At 39.9% G+C, this 16,407-nt stretch overlaps 1 protein-coding gene across 1 annotated transcript; it reads right to left on the reverse strand.

Annotated features, from left to right (window-relative positions):
• Positions 1–1,938: 1,938 nt before the first annotated feature.
• Positions 1,939–15,810, reverse strand: DLD (dihydrolipoamide dehydrogenase). Its single transcript, XM_084305882.1, has 14 exons — positions 15,697–15,810; positions 15,351–15,426; positions 14,601–14,680; positions 11,407–11,475; positions 9,342–9,411; positions 8,861–8,961; positions 8,378–8,521; positions 8,123–8,224; positions 6,824–7,014; positions 5,272–5,442; positions 4,693–4,882; positions 4,158–4,295; positions 3,051–3,140; positions 1,939–2,946 (listed from the first exon to the last, which is right to left on the reverse strand). Exons 1-14 carry the CDS (start codon positions 15,736–15,738, stop codon positions 2,881–2,883), a joined length of 1,530 nt encoding a protein of 509 aa, XP_084162008.1. The 5' UTR covers positions 15,739–15,810; the 3' UTR covers positions 1,939–2,880.
• Between the last annotated feature and the right edge of the window lie 597 nt (positions 15,811–16,407).

Raw genomic sequence — 16,407 nt, forward strand, 5'->3', positions numbered from 1 at the left:
TCTTTGTGGGGTTTGCTAGCATTTATACCCTACTACTTACTGCACAAGGAATATTTAACCTCTGGATGATATCCATTTAGGCTTAAAACAAGTTTAATTTACTTGAAATACTTGATTTTAGAGGTCAGCACTGAAGGGGTGACTGGTTTACATTCTGCAAACCACATTTATGTGATGAACCATCATTGGAGGATCGAGACTCTCTAGAAAAAAGCTACCAAGTTCATAGGGCACTTAATGTGAAGCAGTTAAGGAGTTGTACACAGTCTCTTAAAGCAGCACACTGAATCTCCCTAAGAGCAGCTTGTGCTTAACAAAACACAAATAAGACTTCTTTTTTGAAGTGCAAGAGTGATATCCAGTTCATATAAACTGTGTGCTTCAGTTCAAACTTACTACAGCACAGTGTACCTTCAGCCAACCACATAGTAATCGTAATAATTGATCTGTAGTATTCCTTAATTTACGTGCAAGTTAGCATCCTCAGCTGCAGCAGGCTTTTACATATCCTGACTGCTAACTCCGACCTGAGAAATGTATTTGGATATGTTCTTTGATCAACAATTTAGCTCACCTTGACTGTCAGCAGAAGCTGGTCGGGGCAACTACAGCAGAATTACAGCGCCACCTATGGAAACTGGAGAGCAGCACATTTAAATAATCATCCAACCTTCACAGTTACAGACACTAGAATAAAAAAATCCAAAACAGGAATTGATTACTACAGCACATCATACGTTATGTCACTGATGGTATATTTAACAGCTGTTAAAAATAAAATCTTCAAACTTTGCAACATACAGACATATTTCTGCCTCTACAAGCACCTTTGGTATATTTAACTAGAGCAGAAATGAGACTGGGAAGTAACAATACCGTAACAAGCCCAGGCCTTAAATTTTATTTTCGAGTGTCTGGGAGACAAATCTCTGAAGACTGCTACTGAAATTGTACCAAGGTGTTCCAAACTCCAAAAATTTATGAAGAACAAAACAACATACAAGAATTTGTAACTGATGAATCCCAAGGCTGAACCACAGCAAGACGGCCAAAAACTGCCACAATTATTGGGTGAGAGGGGGGAGTGCACAGGAGTATTTCTTAGAGAATAGGGAACTTACAAAAAGTTAGAACTTACAAAGTGCCAGATGAACACTTGATAGAATTTACCCACAGGAAGAAGTGATTCTGAGATGCCTAGATCTGTAAGGAGAATCGGGTTCTCCCTCCCTCATTCTGTTCTTACCTTTGCTTTATTTAAGCAGCTTCCTACTAACACCCACCTGAAAGGAGATTCACATTAATTCACTTGCTCCTCTAATTCAAGGATACAGTGCAGCATCTCTTAGCCTGGTGGTGAGCTTAAAGACCCTAGTTGATTCCTATCTACTTTTCAAACAGAGGTTATAAAAACAAAATGAAGAATAGTACTACAGGTGTTTATAGATTAACTGATATCTTAAGGAAATTGTACATTTCATAGAATCATACAATGGTTTGGGTTGAAAAAGGGATCTTTAAACATCACCTAGTCCCTGCAGAGGGTTGGACATCTTCTACTTGGTCTGGTTGCTCAAAGCCCCATTCAACCTGACTTTGAATCTTCCATCTCTTAGCCCAGACAGCAGTTCAATACTTGAATTAGAAGCTCTAACAAAAGGCAAAATGGTATAACCATCTTGTCTACACATAAAGTCAAGTAGTTTTTGCAGAACGTTTTTGGAGAGCATTTCTCCATTTATCATCCCAATGGCGTAATGGAAAAGGATATGTACAGTATCAGCACATAGTAAGATTTTCTTCAAGGCAGAAAAGCATAACAAAAAAAAGGCACCCTGCAAAACAAGTGAGCTACTGGAATTGGGCACATTCCCTGTACACGTTAGGGATATTCCAAAGATGCTATTTGTGACAAACAAAACCCAATACAACCCTCCAGCCATGTTAAATATTTATTAAGCTCTCTTGCTACAGCAGAGACACAAAGAGAGCACAAAATAGAAAACAAGGAGAGAACAAAGTACGTCTCAACTGTGTGCAGAGCTGATGCTGCAGCCCTTGTGTGTGGAAGGTGCAGAAGAATAACCCTCACGTTATCACACTTAACTGTGAGCGCTGCTTTGCTATCCAGTTCTAGCATTTTGACATTGAAGAGAATTGGACAATGGAAGCTTTAAAAACAAGATTAAGTAGCAGAACGATTAAATTTTTCTTCATTTTTTTCATTTCCCTACCAGCACTTGATTTTTCCCGACGAGTTTTCAATATGAAAACATGATGTGTGGATAATCACACACACAGAGATTTTCTCTTAAAAAAGTTAATATAGTTTTAATTGATCTATACAAGCCCCTCTTCTCCCAGCACCCTAACATTACTAGATCAAACCAAATTTTGGTATTTGTATGCAAGAAGAAGTAGGTTAAATACTTAGTTAATCCTTTCAGAAGGACATATGTTTTTGTGCGGAAGTGACAGTGGCATTTTAAGTGCCAGCGGCATTCCAAGTGCCAGCATTCAACTGTTTTAGTCTATCACTACTTCAAATAAGAACACACCAGGTATGCTGGACACTTGTTCAGACTTTTGACCAACACACTTTATAATCCCATGCAGCAGCGAAATGCTTGGTTTTGAAGAAAAAAAGTTCTGTCAGGCTGTTTTTCTGCAACATTCAAAATGTAAATAAACATGTAAGTATTTAATTTACAGAGACCGGATAATTCCACTTGTTCCAAACTCTACTTGTTTAAATATGATGGCTAAAATGAAGAGATTCACTTAATTCAGTCCTAACATCCTCAAACTCAGCCTTCCACAAGGGACCACAGTCCACTTCCAGACATGTGCTATGCATGTACAGAGAACTGGTCTTTCATTTTAGAAGTTGATAGCTTTGCCAAAAGATGCTGCTAGGTTTGCTTCCCTGAAGGCTTCTGACACCGTCTGCAGAGAACAGGCAGAAAAGGTACAAATCATTAATATTTAAATGTAGTTATAGCATGTCTGTACAACTGTGGTGTTCAACAGTTTGTTTAGAAAAAACTTACTGGATGGGCATGGCAAACTCTGGCTACATCTTCACACGATGCTCCGTACTCCATAGCAAGAGCAGCTTCATTAACCATTTCGCCAGCACCCTGTAATTGAATGTTCTTTGTAGTTAAAAATATCTTCATGCAGTTGTGTAGATTCTTTAAAATTACTGACTAGAAGTATCCAGCTTGTAAATTCTATCTTGCTAAAAAATAAACAAACACTGTCATAATATGACTAACACTTCAGCTGTGTCCTAATGCCACTTTTAACTGTAGATTTGCAGATTTTTAATTATAGATTTACACTCAAACAGTGTAAATCTAAACATAATGCTCTTATCATATAATACTTGCTCTTATTACTGAGGGTTGTGTAAAACCTGGGCTTTTTCCCACAAAATACTGGTCAGATACTACCCACATTCTGATCAAAGGTACTGTATATTATCACTACTAAAAACACAAAACTTCTTTACGAAAGCTGTATACAAAGATCTATGGAAATGTTTCTGCATAAATCTTTAGGGGAAAGAATAAAAGAAGAGCATTTACACCTTTACAGCTAAGAAAACCAAGCCAAGCCAAAGAGTGAGGTTAGGGTCTAAGATGCAACTTCTGACGTGGTAATGGAGAAAAAGATATTTAAAAAAAAAATCTGATTTCAAATTTTGAAAAAAAGATTTTACTTTTTTTAATCAAGTTCCGTCACTGACCCCAGACTTAGCAAATGCCAAATAAGGTTACCAACTTTGCTGAAGCTGGAATATCAGAGGAGGAAAAAAAAAAAAGCAATGAAAACCAGTCCATTCAGCTCCCCAACTTCTAGAACTTGAGTCAATTTTTGCTGTTCTCTCAATTATTTGGTAACGCTCATAAAGAAAAAAAAATAGAGAGTAACTGAATAACCCTAGCAATTCTAGGGAATCAATTTAAAAAAAGCTGGGCCTGACACCAAAGTAACAGAAAAGCTTTGGGGATGAGGCCAGGAGGGTATGGCTGCAGAAGACAACAGCAAAATTGAAGTGATTTGGAGAAATTCAAATCTTCCTTTTTACAAGAACTGTGCAACACAACAAAAAAACCTTAAACCACCAAAACAGCACAATTTATAATACTTACTGCGCCTAAAATGTGAGCACCCAACATCCTGTCTGTTGATTTTTGACTAAGTATCTTCACCATGCCATCTGTGTCAGCATTTGTCTTTGCTCTACTGTTAGCAGCAAATGGAAATTTCCCAATTTTGTATTCTACCCCCTACAAAACAGATACGTGTTACTGACAGAGTTAATGACCTAAAAACTCAACAGGAATGATGTAACCATACAGATAAGTCTAAAAATAGAACTAATACAAAAATAGAAGACAGATAAGACAAACAGATCAATGCATGAAGATAACAGGTATAAAGCTGTGTTAGAGAAGAAAAATTAGCAGCAAATCAGTATTAATTTCCCAAAACAAGTTATTAAATAAGACTGTGGTCCTTGTGAGGGTGGCATGCAGGAAGGAATCAATCATATACCCTACACAATAAATTCAGATAGAGAAATTCTCCTGCACAAAGTAGCCAGATAAACTAATAGCTACTACTAGATTATGAAACTACATCCAAGATGGAAAAAGATTTGTCTGAGAAGAAAACAAGCTGTACCTCTTCTTTCAGTTGTTCTTCGGATTTGCCAACCCAGGCCACTTCAGGGTGAGTGTATATCACAGAGGGTACGCAGTTATAATCGATGTGAACTGCTCCCCCAGCCATCCCTTCAACACAGAGAATGCCTTCATCCTCAGCTTTGTGGGCCAGCATCGGTCCAGCAACTACATCACCAATAGCATAGATGCTATCAGACCAATGAAACAAAATAAGATACTGTTTAAGAAGTCCTAATACACCTAGGCTACTTTATATAACGGTCATTTTAAAACATACTCCAATCATATCAGATTCAAACATTAATTTTCAGAAGACGTATAGAGACTACAAAAGAAAGGCTTCCACCAAATGACCACACTTGAAGAATTAGTACCAACACACAGTGACTTTTAAATTACAAAACTTTAAGGGTTGACTACAAATCTTCAACTGCAGAAATAATCAGAAATTTCAGGTTTTCCTTTCAGGAAAAAAAAGCTATATTCAGCAATTAAAGAGTGTTTTAATAGGTTAAACTTTTAAAAATAAGAGTTGTGTTTCAAATAAAGTCAAAAATACTGTTAAATTATTACTTACTTTGGAATTTTGGTTTGGAATCTGTTATTGACTGGGATTCTCCCCTTCTTATCAAGTTCAATTCCAATTTCTTCGAGACCTAGATTTTTTGTGAAAGGACGCCTACCGATACAGACTAGGAGCACATCACAGGTTATTACTTCTGCCTTGCCACCAGCTGCTGCTTCAACACTATGGGAAAACAAACAGCAAAAATGCAAAGCTGTAAACTTGCAGCACTGTATTTCACTGACTAGCAATTAACATGATCCAGATGGTGACCTACTGGCTCAATCTGGCATCCAAAAACACCTGCCTTCAGTCCACCCTTCACTTCTTCCTTACAAGAGTTGATGAGCAGGAGAGAGAACAAGGGCCAGTCGTTCCTACCCCACTTGTTAACAACTCCTAGATACAGACATTCAGGCTACATATCCATGAACAAATAGCACGGCCTGCTAAAAGCAAATCTGTACAGCAAAGCAATTGGTGCTGAGTACTCAACATCCAAACTGTTTCTATTTCAGGGTGAGGTAGGACCACGTATTCTAGGAAAGCTTTCTTCTGGCCCAAAACTGCAGATCGATCTTGCATAAAGTACATCCCCCAAGTTCATCTTCATGTTTAGTTGCATCCAGAACAAGTTCAGTTTATGTGCTCAGAGTGCAAGAAAGAACCAAAGCATGGCAAGTGAGGATAATTAGGAAGCGTGTCTGAAAAGCACACTCCCTTGAGTATGAAACATTAAATAAATACAGAAAGAGACTACATCAGAGAACCAGCCAGCATCAGCATGGGACATAAAGAGGCCCAAAGCTAGGACCTCTACAATGGTGAAGCACAGACTGTCCTGAGGCATGGAGATAGAGCAAACAATTCATCATATTAAGATTCCATTTAAGCTTAAGTTTGGTAAGTAATATTCAATTGTAGTTTTAAGAAAATGCTTATGTAACCAGTCTGCACAGAGAATGTGTAGACAAGAAAAGGAACAGAAGTAGCATAAGGACGTTTACAAAGAAAATTTGCTTTATATTTTTCTGTATCAGAATCTTCAACAGGCTCAAGTCTGGCTATTTAAAACATTCCAGGACAATTTCATTTATTTCTAATGAGAAACAAATCTCTATTATGCTTACTTGGAGACAAGGGAAGGAAAGGACAAAAGATCCTTTCCAGTAAGCATCCAAGAATTAATGGCTTAAAAATGATCCTAACCATTTATGTTAATTATACCAGAAGCAGAGAACTTCCATGAAAAGCACAATTAAGGATTTTTTTTTTCTTTCTTCTTTTTAAATCATCTCACTAAAACAAACAAAAAACCTGTTTTTTTACACTAGTGCACCAACTCAAGTCAGTGGAACCTTTCCTATACAAACAATTTAGAATTCAATAAAGCCAAAATTATGAACATCAAGTTAGGATACAAGATGAAAATTAAATTCCACTGAAGAATTAAGTTTCATTTCTTCCTGTTTGAAGAATAGTAAGACTGTATTTTCAAACTGATCTGAAGGACTGGGTGGAGGAATGTAACTTGTAATCCTTTAGTTTTATGATAAATACTTACGCTACATCAATTTTTCCATCTGGTTTCTTGGTAGCACCGGTAACTTTGGTGTTTAGCTTAAACTTAAGTCCCTGTTTCTGCAGAATGCGTTGGAAATTTTTAGAGATCTCCATGTCAATTCCCATTCCACCAACATGGCCCATGAACTCCACAGCTGTCACATCCGCACCAAGGCGCTGCCAAACTGACCCCTGCAGTCACAACAATACACGTAAGGGAAGAGAAGGTTTTGAAAGGAAAATTTCCTGTTTCTTTACTGCAGTATTTACCACAAACAGCAAACTCTGCAAAAGGGGGTCAAAACATTACAGCAAACTGATCAGTTTTTATAAACATAGCGTAGGATAATGCATCTGTCCTACCCAACATGAGCCTTTCAGAAAGAATGGATTTATCACTGCTTGCACATCTAAAACTATTGTGATGTGACCCATGGAATTAAGCTTTTAAATAAACAGTTAAAATAATTAGGTGTATTTTAGGTTATAGGAATAGAAAAATTAAAACTCAAATAAATGGCATGCAGCTCAGAAAACCCAACAGAAGTTGTGGTGTCCTTATACCACCAAATCACACTACATCAAAACAGTAAGACATTATGTAAGTTTTATGCAATAAAATATAAACTACCACTACTTCTGCATGTATTTCTAACTATAACCATTATCATCAGCTTCACAAAATTCATATAAACTTTATTTACCCCATAACCATCAAAACAGATTACACTTTGCTTACTTTTTCCTTGCTTAATGGTCAGCAAGCTAAATCAACCACTAAGAAGATGTGCAAATGCTCAAGCATTTGCAGGACCAGCAACTAAACATACTTATTAAACTACGTAGGTGTGAGGCAAAAGGACTACAAAGTCTTCACTCCTTTGTTTTTTAAGATATAATACATGTAATTGTATCACATAAGAGTTTTGGGATTAATCGCTACAAACAGGAATTTAGGATGGTTTAAAATGAACTTCCCTTAAAAGAGGAAGTTCCCCTATCTAGACACAGAGCAAGTACAAACCTCCGTGGAAGTTAAACAACCCAAAAAAACTGTATGTGAGCCCTGGATGTCCCTCTCTCATTTCTCCTCTTAGCTAACCAGATACAGGAATGCTGATCCAACACACCCTTATCCCAGCTTCTCAGGTAGGAAAGGGAACTAGCAGGCCATAGATTGAGATTTCACAACAACTCACACAACATCTGTTAAATCACAGAAATATTGTTAAGTACAATGAAAAAATAACATCCTGTTCCTTTATAAATTAAGGACCAAGTGGTTTAAATATTCTCTCACCAGTTCCACGCCGATGACTCCTGCACCAATGACAACCATCTTTTCAGGGACTTTTTTTAGTGACAGTGCACCAGTGGATGACACGATATTATCTTCATCAATCTAACAACAGGCAAAGAAATCCACAAAGAGAGGTTTACAATATGTACAGCTCACAGAAAACGAAGGCCAATCAGATGCAAAAAGTTATTATACAATAAATGATGCGGATATTATCCACTGAAAGACAGTAGCACCAAGATTTCAGATACGTACAGTAATTCCAGGGAAGGGAGCAACTTCTGAGCCTGTGGCTATAAGAATGTTCTTTGTGTTGATAACTTGTGTGCTGCCATCGTCTTTGGTTGCGGTGACTTGGTTTTTGCCAGTTATTTTTCCAAACCCAGATACATGTGTAACCTTTGATAATCAGAACACAGTAAATTAAGATTTAAATTACTTATGTAAGTTATGCTACACTTAATTTGAATTTCACTGCTTTAGAGAAGCCGCAAACACTAACCTTTGCATCACCATCTGGTACAAGTACCACAGTAAGTTACTAGTATTCTTTTAATTAGATTTAAGAATGAAAGAGCTGTTCATTTAAAATACCCTAAAAGTGAAGCATTCAGAATCTGTCCTTGCTGAGTCAGTCACTCAAATTTATTTATGTGGCAAGAACATGAGAATGCAAGAAGTAACAAATTTAGATCAGAAAAAAATACAGATACATTGCAGTATATAATCCAAACTAACCTTGTTTTGTTTAAATAAATGAGCGATTCCACCTGTTAAGGCCTTTACTGCTCCACTCTTCTGTTCCATCATCTTCTCTAGATTCAAGCGGATTCCTGTAACTAAGGTTAAAAAACTTCAATTAGGCATCCCAGTTTATTTATTTATAGGAGCTAACCTACACAATTAACAGGTTTGATACAGTAAGATGCACTGAAGGCCTCAACTAAACAATAAAGGTTACATTCAACAACTGGTATGTTATACTTGAAAAGAGTAATACTGCTGTTTAACTTCTCTACTCAGGACTCAAGGAATAGATGAATAGAATTTTATGTCCCTAAACCTCCAGTTGACAGAGAAAGGGTATTGTTTGCAAGTCAGTTAGGTTTCCTGAATAACTTTCCTACAGTTATAACAATATGATTTGAACTGTTATACTTGTTTGTTGATGGAAACCATTTGTTGTACCAGGCACTGACAAGTTGCTCTGCATACTCACTTTCAATTCCTCTATTAGCAAAATCTTTTCCATGGGCCAAATGATACAGATGGGAGTTGTTCAGCAAGGCCTAAAGTATACACACAAAAACATGAATTGGGACATACACCTGCAATTGAATTCGTTATTTATTACACTGCTAGTATAGTAGAAAAACAGGCGGTATTTGCAGAACATTCTCTAATAAGTCTGATATTGATATTTTAAAAGGTGCATTTCAAAATCACAGCTGCACAGCTAGTTGTAGTTGATGGCTTAGAGCTAGTTCAGGTCACTGGACACTCACAGTTCAGAAGAAGTTAGAATAGCTCCTTTGTAAGTATGTTTATAAATGAGCAGCTTGAAATGCAGAACCTCCAGAATGGTATTTTGATTAGAAGCAACAATATTATTAGGGAGGGATCTCAGAAAGAAAAATTATGTCTTTTATGATAACTATCACAAGCACAGAACTATCAGTATCTGCACAAGAAATAAAAACTGTGCACTCTGCACAGACTGAACCCTAAAGAAGGTACAATATATTCAAAGAATATACTGAGACACTAGCCTTATATACACAGACTTGAGTAAAATACTGTTGGACCAAGATAGTTTCATTTTTCTGAATAACTCGTACTAGCTCTCAGTGTTTAAAATTTGTCCCTTTTACCTAACTGCTACAACCCTGAACCTGTAACTACCAAAACATTAACTGGAGACACAGCCACTACATAAGACTTCAGCAATTACAAAGGGAAAAAAATCCATGACCAGTATATTATTTCGAGTGGCTTTTTGGAGACGAGTATCTGAAATTTTTACTGTTTCAGTGTACACAGCCTACATATCCACTTCTTAAGAAGTTTATTGCCACCTGAAAATATTCTGGATAGCATCCAGGCTTAACCGTGGGTTCAGAACCATTTTTGTAAGAACCTTGAGGATAAAAATAATAATCAAGGACTCAAGAAGAAAAGTCAATTAAATAGATCCTAGCAAAGTTCCAAGCGTGCATAGTAATGATGGGTTGCTCTACATCTAGTTTTTGAGTTTTTCCTCAATATATATTTTGAACGCCGTTAGAAGTATTTCTCAAATATCTAGGCAAAACAATGTATCATTTAAGAAGCTTTGTATTTATACTGTATTTCCTCCTACAATGCTAATGGAACCTCTCTGAGCAAACTGATTAAAAACAGCAATATTGTTAGGAGGGATCTTTGTAAGAAAATTCTATCTTTTACTATGGTCATCACAAGCCTGACTGTCAGTATCTTCCCTCACCTGCCGGTGACAGTGAAGATGACTCCTTTCATCTAGCAGTAGCACTGCTCTTACAAGGCTCTAGTTTTGAGGTTACTTAAAACAGGATGGACACCATCAAAAAAATATTAGAGGAAATATTAGCTACTTCTGAATTTCTTCTTTCTCCTTCCTTAGGAGCACATCTTAGGTTCTCCCTTTTCTCTCCCCATCAGCACTACTCCACAAAAGCACTACCAGCCCCACTCTCCAGGTTATTTTTTTGGGCCAGCGAGAATACTATTTAAGCTTAGATTAATATTTCAAGAACTAATCAATGAGGCTCTTCCTTCAGTCATTGGAAAGAGACAGTTATCTTCAGAGCGTGGTGTGTCCAATCAAAACCAGACAAAGTTAATCATTTTTCAGGGGTGCCTCTATCCCTGTAATTTCTAGTGACTGAACAGGGAACAGCTCGGCATCCCTTTAACATAAGTACATCACCTTGGACAAAAAACACAGGTTTATTTGAAAAAAAATTGGAAGGATCTGGAATTTCACACGGCATACTGCAAACTCACCAGAGTGAGAAGATACATCTGTATGCATGCCCTGTTTTCATCCCTCTTCCTCTCTTTGATTTGGGAAACCCCATAAAACAGTTTGTAAACAAAAGATTTCTACTTATATTTATGAAGCTCCTCAGTTCATTTGGATTATAAATTCAATTTCTAAACAAAGTGTGTCAATCTTGGAAAAAGACTAAGTAATGCTTTCTGAAGTGATACATGTAGGTACTGTTCTTTTTTTAATGAAGTTGTGACAAACTCTGTACACTTACCTTGGAGGGAATACATCCAACATTCAGACAGGTTCCACCCAACGTTTCATTTTTTTCTACACAGACAGTCTGAGGGAAAAAAAGGAGGGAGAGGTGAAGAACATTGTAAACCTTTCCGTAGAGGCAAAAATAACTGGCATCACCTCCTTTGTAATGGGCGTACATACTCAAAATACGAGCTCCTTGGATTACATTCTAAGAATTCAAATCTGCTGAGAAGTGCAGGTGAAACCCTTTCACCATTCCTCTAAGTTGCTGCTTTTGAGCTAAAGTAGATGGTAACATGAAGAACAGGACTCATTCTACCAAATCAATGACACACACTGAGACATGCTGATCCCCTGTTCACCCTGCCTCCTGTTTTAAGCAAGTGAGGGCATGTGAAATGAAGCACGGGTTTTAAAAGCCACACTATGGATCAAACAGCACAGGCTGCTCCTTCATTGACCTGACAACGTTCTGCCTCGTCCACTTTAAATGAACTCCACTGATTAGACCAAGCGAAATTGTTCAGAAGCCAATGCCCAGAGAACGTTGTTGGTAACTGTGGTGGTTCTACTCAGGTGGGCAGCCAGACTCCACCACAACCCCTCTCTCATTCCCTTTCTTCAAAGGGAAAGGGGGAGAAAATACAATGGAAAGGGCTCACGGGTTGAGATAAGGCTAGGGAGTTCACTCAAAAGTTATCATCACAGGGAAAACAGACTCAGCCTAAAAGAGATTAATGTAATTTATTACCTATTACGAACAAGCTAGAACAGTGAGAAACTAAAGAAACAAACTAAAAACACCTTCCGGCCATCCAACCTCTTCCACCTCTCCCACCAAGAAGCGCAGGGGGAACGGGGACTGTGGTCAGTCCCTAACTCTTCATTTCCACCGCTCTCTCTGTCCCTGCTCCACCTGGGGTCTCTACTGTCCTTCCCAAACTGATCCTGCAGGGGCTTCCCACAGGCAGCAGCTCTTCAGGAACTGCTCCCACACGGCTCTGTCCCATGGGGTCCATCCCCCAGGAGCAAACTGCTCCAGCACGGGTCCCCGCACATGCAGCAGCTCCCCCCAGACCCCTGCTCCTGCGTGGGCTCCTCTCCACGGGCTGCAGCTCCGGCCCGGGGCCTGCTCCTGCGGGGGCTCTCCATGGGCCACAGCCTCCTCCAGGCCACATCCACCTGCTCCACCAGGGGCTCCTCCACCCCTGGGGGGGCTGCAGCGTGGAGATCTGCACCATGTGGGACCCATGGGCTGCAGGGGGACAGCCTGCTCTGGCCAGTGGTGGATCCGTTTTAAAGTTATCTAGAACTGGCCCTTATCTGACACAGGGCAGCTTCACAGAGGCCACCCCTGCAGCCCCCAGTACCAAAACCTTGCCATGTAAACCCAATACAGCAGTAACATGGGAGGTTGTAGTCATGATATAAAGACTTAACACTTGTGCTAGCAGAGGTACCACTAAAATTGAAGGTTCAAAGTTCCGTAGAGCAGACTCAGCTTTGTCTGCGGATGGACAGACAGATTCTACCTCTTTGCCAGCCTTACAAAACCATGGCATTACATTCCTCAGCATAAATATTCAAGTTTCTTCAATGCTACAGGTGATGAACACAAGCCTCCCCAGAACCTTTGCCCACTCTACCTGTAAAGCAGCATAAAAAATTGTTTGCCAAGACAAAACAACAGAATGAACAATGAGCGCTTTTTAATCTCCCTGTATATGATATCCTCCTACTGGCCACATATATAAAAAAACTTGAGTAAAGTCTTGCTCCAGGAAAAGCAGACATCCAACCACAAAAAATAGCCTTAGAATAAATAAATATGAAACTATAAAGCAGATGGCCTAAATCTCAATTAAAACCTGTAGCACTGAGTACCTTTTTTTTTTTCTCTCCACATGCTAATAGCTCAGTGGCAACATATATATAAAGGCAGGAATATTTATTAAACAAGACAAAAAAGGTTTTGCAAACAAGGATTGACATTTCAATTATCTTCACTAGGGTCACAGGCAGATGCAAAACCTCTTAATGAAACCTCAAATATTTATATTTTTGGTACTGTTACACATTAGAAGGCTGAAATATACCCCAAAAGACATCACTGAAAGCCAGTTGTTGGCATAATGACCAAAGTAAAACAACATTCAGGAATTAAAAAAAAAAAAAGTTGAAGGCACCATCTTTGGAGACCATCTAGACAAACTCCCTTCTCCAAACACAGTTAACATCAAAGGTGTATCAGGTGGCTCAGGGCCTTTTACAGTTAAGTCCTGAAAACCTCCAGGGATGAAGACTACACATAACCTAGGCCCCTGTCCCAGTGTTTGACTGAACTCCACTCATAAACGGGAGCTCCTGTCCTTCCCAGGGGGTCTGTCCAACTTGTTCTGTCATGAAGTCCAGCTGTCGAAGCACTGGGACATACCAGCCAGCAGGAGCACGCACAAGTCTGCCAGCACTGCCTTCCTTCTCAGATTTCAAAATACTTGAGAATAATGCCATGCCAGGAGAGCAAATCGGGCTCAGATTAAGGAGTAAAGGTAAACAACCACCTCGCTGAAGTCACACTCGTTTATGAATGAAAATGAAACTTACGGAAATACCCGTTTTCACCTCTAAAATTCTCAGATGGCAATGGAATTCACCCACTCACATTCAAAAAGCCTATCAGCTGAATACTGTTTTTCTTTTCCCCACAGAATCACAGAACGGTTGAGGTGGGAAGGGACCTCTGGAGGTCATCTGGTCCAACCTCCCTGCTCAGTTTGCTCACAACCATTTGAATCCCCTCTGTCTCCTCTTCACGATTTCAGATTAGTTTTTAAATGGCCTTTTTGTCACTGTCTCAATTTCTTTTTCTTTGTTGGGAGAGTTTCCTTCCCAGCATTCTTCTCCTACCTTTTCCCTCAGAAGAGAATGTAAGCCCGTCTCAACTCTCTCTTCCAGCCAGAAGCACGCTGACCTGAGCAGCTTTGTCAGTAGCCTCCCAACAGTCTAGACTGTAATACCTTCCTCATTTCAACTCATGCCTTCACCTCAACTTCCACACAATATAGGTAAGCAAGGTAAAGTTTATGTTTATGTCAACAGCATCTGGTAGCCCAAGATGGAACATAAGAATTTCAGTTTCCCCAGTTTCACACAGACACCTTCCTCTGGATGACCATTCTGCTCAGCAACCAAAAGGTCTGGTCTTACCTTAAATCCGAGCTGAGCTGCTTTGATTGCAGCAACATACCCTCCAGGGCCAGAACCAATAACCGTGACATCGGCATCCACTGAAAGAGGAAACATCTCAGTTATTTTTGCTTAGCAACTGCTGCAGGAGCACCAACTTATCTCTGAAGTAATTCGTATTTGACAGTATTGAAACACGGAAAAGTCACTATTAAAAATTATGTCATTTAATACGTTGGGTAAATTATATTTTGCATCTGAGAACAGATATCCAGACAAAAGGAAAAGCTGTGTGGATGCATTCGTTCTGCAATAAAAACAACCTCCCTTGAACTTGACAGGGAAAATAATGTAAAATGGAACTAAATAACTAGATTTGGTCTGGCGTGTCCCTGCTGCTATAAAACTTTTAGGAATTTAACCCAAGATGTCTAAATGTCTTATTTTTTCAACACTGCTTCTACTGACATTTAGCACAAAGGACAAATGCAAGTTAGTAGTTTATAATGCAAAAAATGTTGCTAAAAGATATCTGTGTAGGCACTATTGATTATGAATATTGCAGAAACCATGAACTTTGTACCGAAGTCGTTAAAACCACAGCCTCCTCTATTAATTAGTGTCACCGTTCTGATGATATGAAGTTCAAGTTCTGTGCATGCTTCTGGTTTGACAGCAAATGTGACAAATAAGCACTTTTTAACTAAAACCCTGACATAGACTCCACCACCGCCACCGGGGAGCCCGCCCTGCCTCTCCCCCGGGGGTTACCTTGCTCGGCATAGCTCCTCCTCGGCACCGCGCAAACCCCCTGCAGACCGCGATGAACCCGCTCAAAATGGCTCCTCTGCGAGAAAAATCACACCGCGATTTTTAGAAACCGAGGCGCAGGGGGGGCGGCCCGGGGCAGCCCCGTTACCCGCACCAACGGGAGCCGGCGGCGCAGCCCCTCCTCCCTCCTCCCTCCCGCCCTCCCTCGCCGTGTCCGGGTGGGGTGGGGGAAGCCCCGGCGGCCGGGATCGCCTCGTCCCGGCTCAGCCCAGCCCGTCGCGGCTCGTCCCGTCCCGTCCCGTCCCGGTCCCACCCCGGTCTGGTCCCGGTCCCGTCCCAGCCGTACCCGAGCGAGCGCGCAGCAGACGCGCCCCCACCGCTGCATCATGGCCGCCGCCGCCGCCACCCTCCAAGGACTCCGCGGACTCGCGCAGGCGCGCTGAGAGCGGGAGCCGCCGCAGCGCCCCCTGCTGGAGGACTTCGGGGGGGAGGGGGCGTGGTCATCAGGAGAAGGGCGGGGTTATGCAAATGAGGTTTTAAAGAGGCAGGACTCCTGCCACGGGCCTTGCAACCCAGTGCGCCCAGAAATAACATTTGGGAACGTATTGAAGCAGTCTAATTACTTCATTTTTCGGAATAAACCCCTTCTTTTCTTCTACGTGACAGCCAAATGGGCATATAGTCAAATTTTAAAATAAAAATATGAAAGTGAAGGTATTTCATTTTGCAAATGAATTGAATTAGAATATCGATTTTTTCTTTTTCTTTTTCTTTTTCTTTTTCTTTTTCTTTTTCTTTTTCTTTTTCTTTTTCTTTTTCTTTTTCTTTTTCTTTTTCTTTTTCTTTCCCTTTTTCTTTCCCCTTTTCTTTCCCTTTTTCTTTCCCTTTTTCTTTTTCTTTCCCTTTTTCTTTTTCTTTCCCTTTTTCCTTTTCCCTTTTTCCTTTTCCCTTTTTCCTTTCCCTTCCCGTTTGACAGAGTTTAATTTCATTGCATCGCTATTCTTCCCGCCTATTTGTTCTCTAGAAATCAGGCCGCATACCCCGCTGACCCATTACC

Source organism: Netta rufina (genome assembly GCF_964035555.1).
Source record: "Netta rufina genome assembly, chromosome: 1".
NCBI lineage: Eukaryota > Metazoa > Chordata > Aves > Anseriformes > Anatidae > Netta > Netta rufina.

Bases quoted from the DNA above. Each gene is read 5' to 3' on its own strand.
- DLD (XM_084305882.1), bottom strand. From the start codon at position 15,738: ATGATGCAGCGGTGGGGGCGCGTCTGCTGCGCGCTCGCTCGG. The intron at 11,476-14,600 runs GTAAGACCAGAC...TTTTTCCCTCAG, and splicing joins CAGCTCAGCTCGGATTTAAG to ACTGTCTGTGTAGAAAAAAA. The intron at 4,296-4,692 runs GTACAGCTTGTT...TCTGTTTTGTAG, and splicing joins AAGAACAACTGAAAGAAGAG to GGGGTAGAATACAAAATTGG.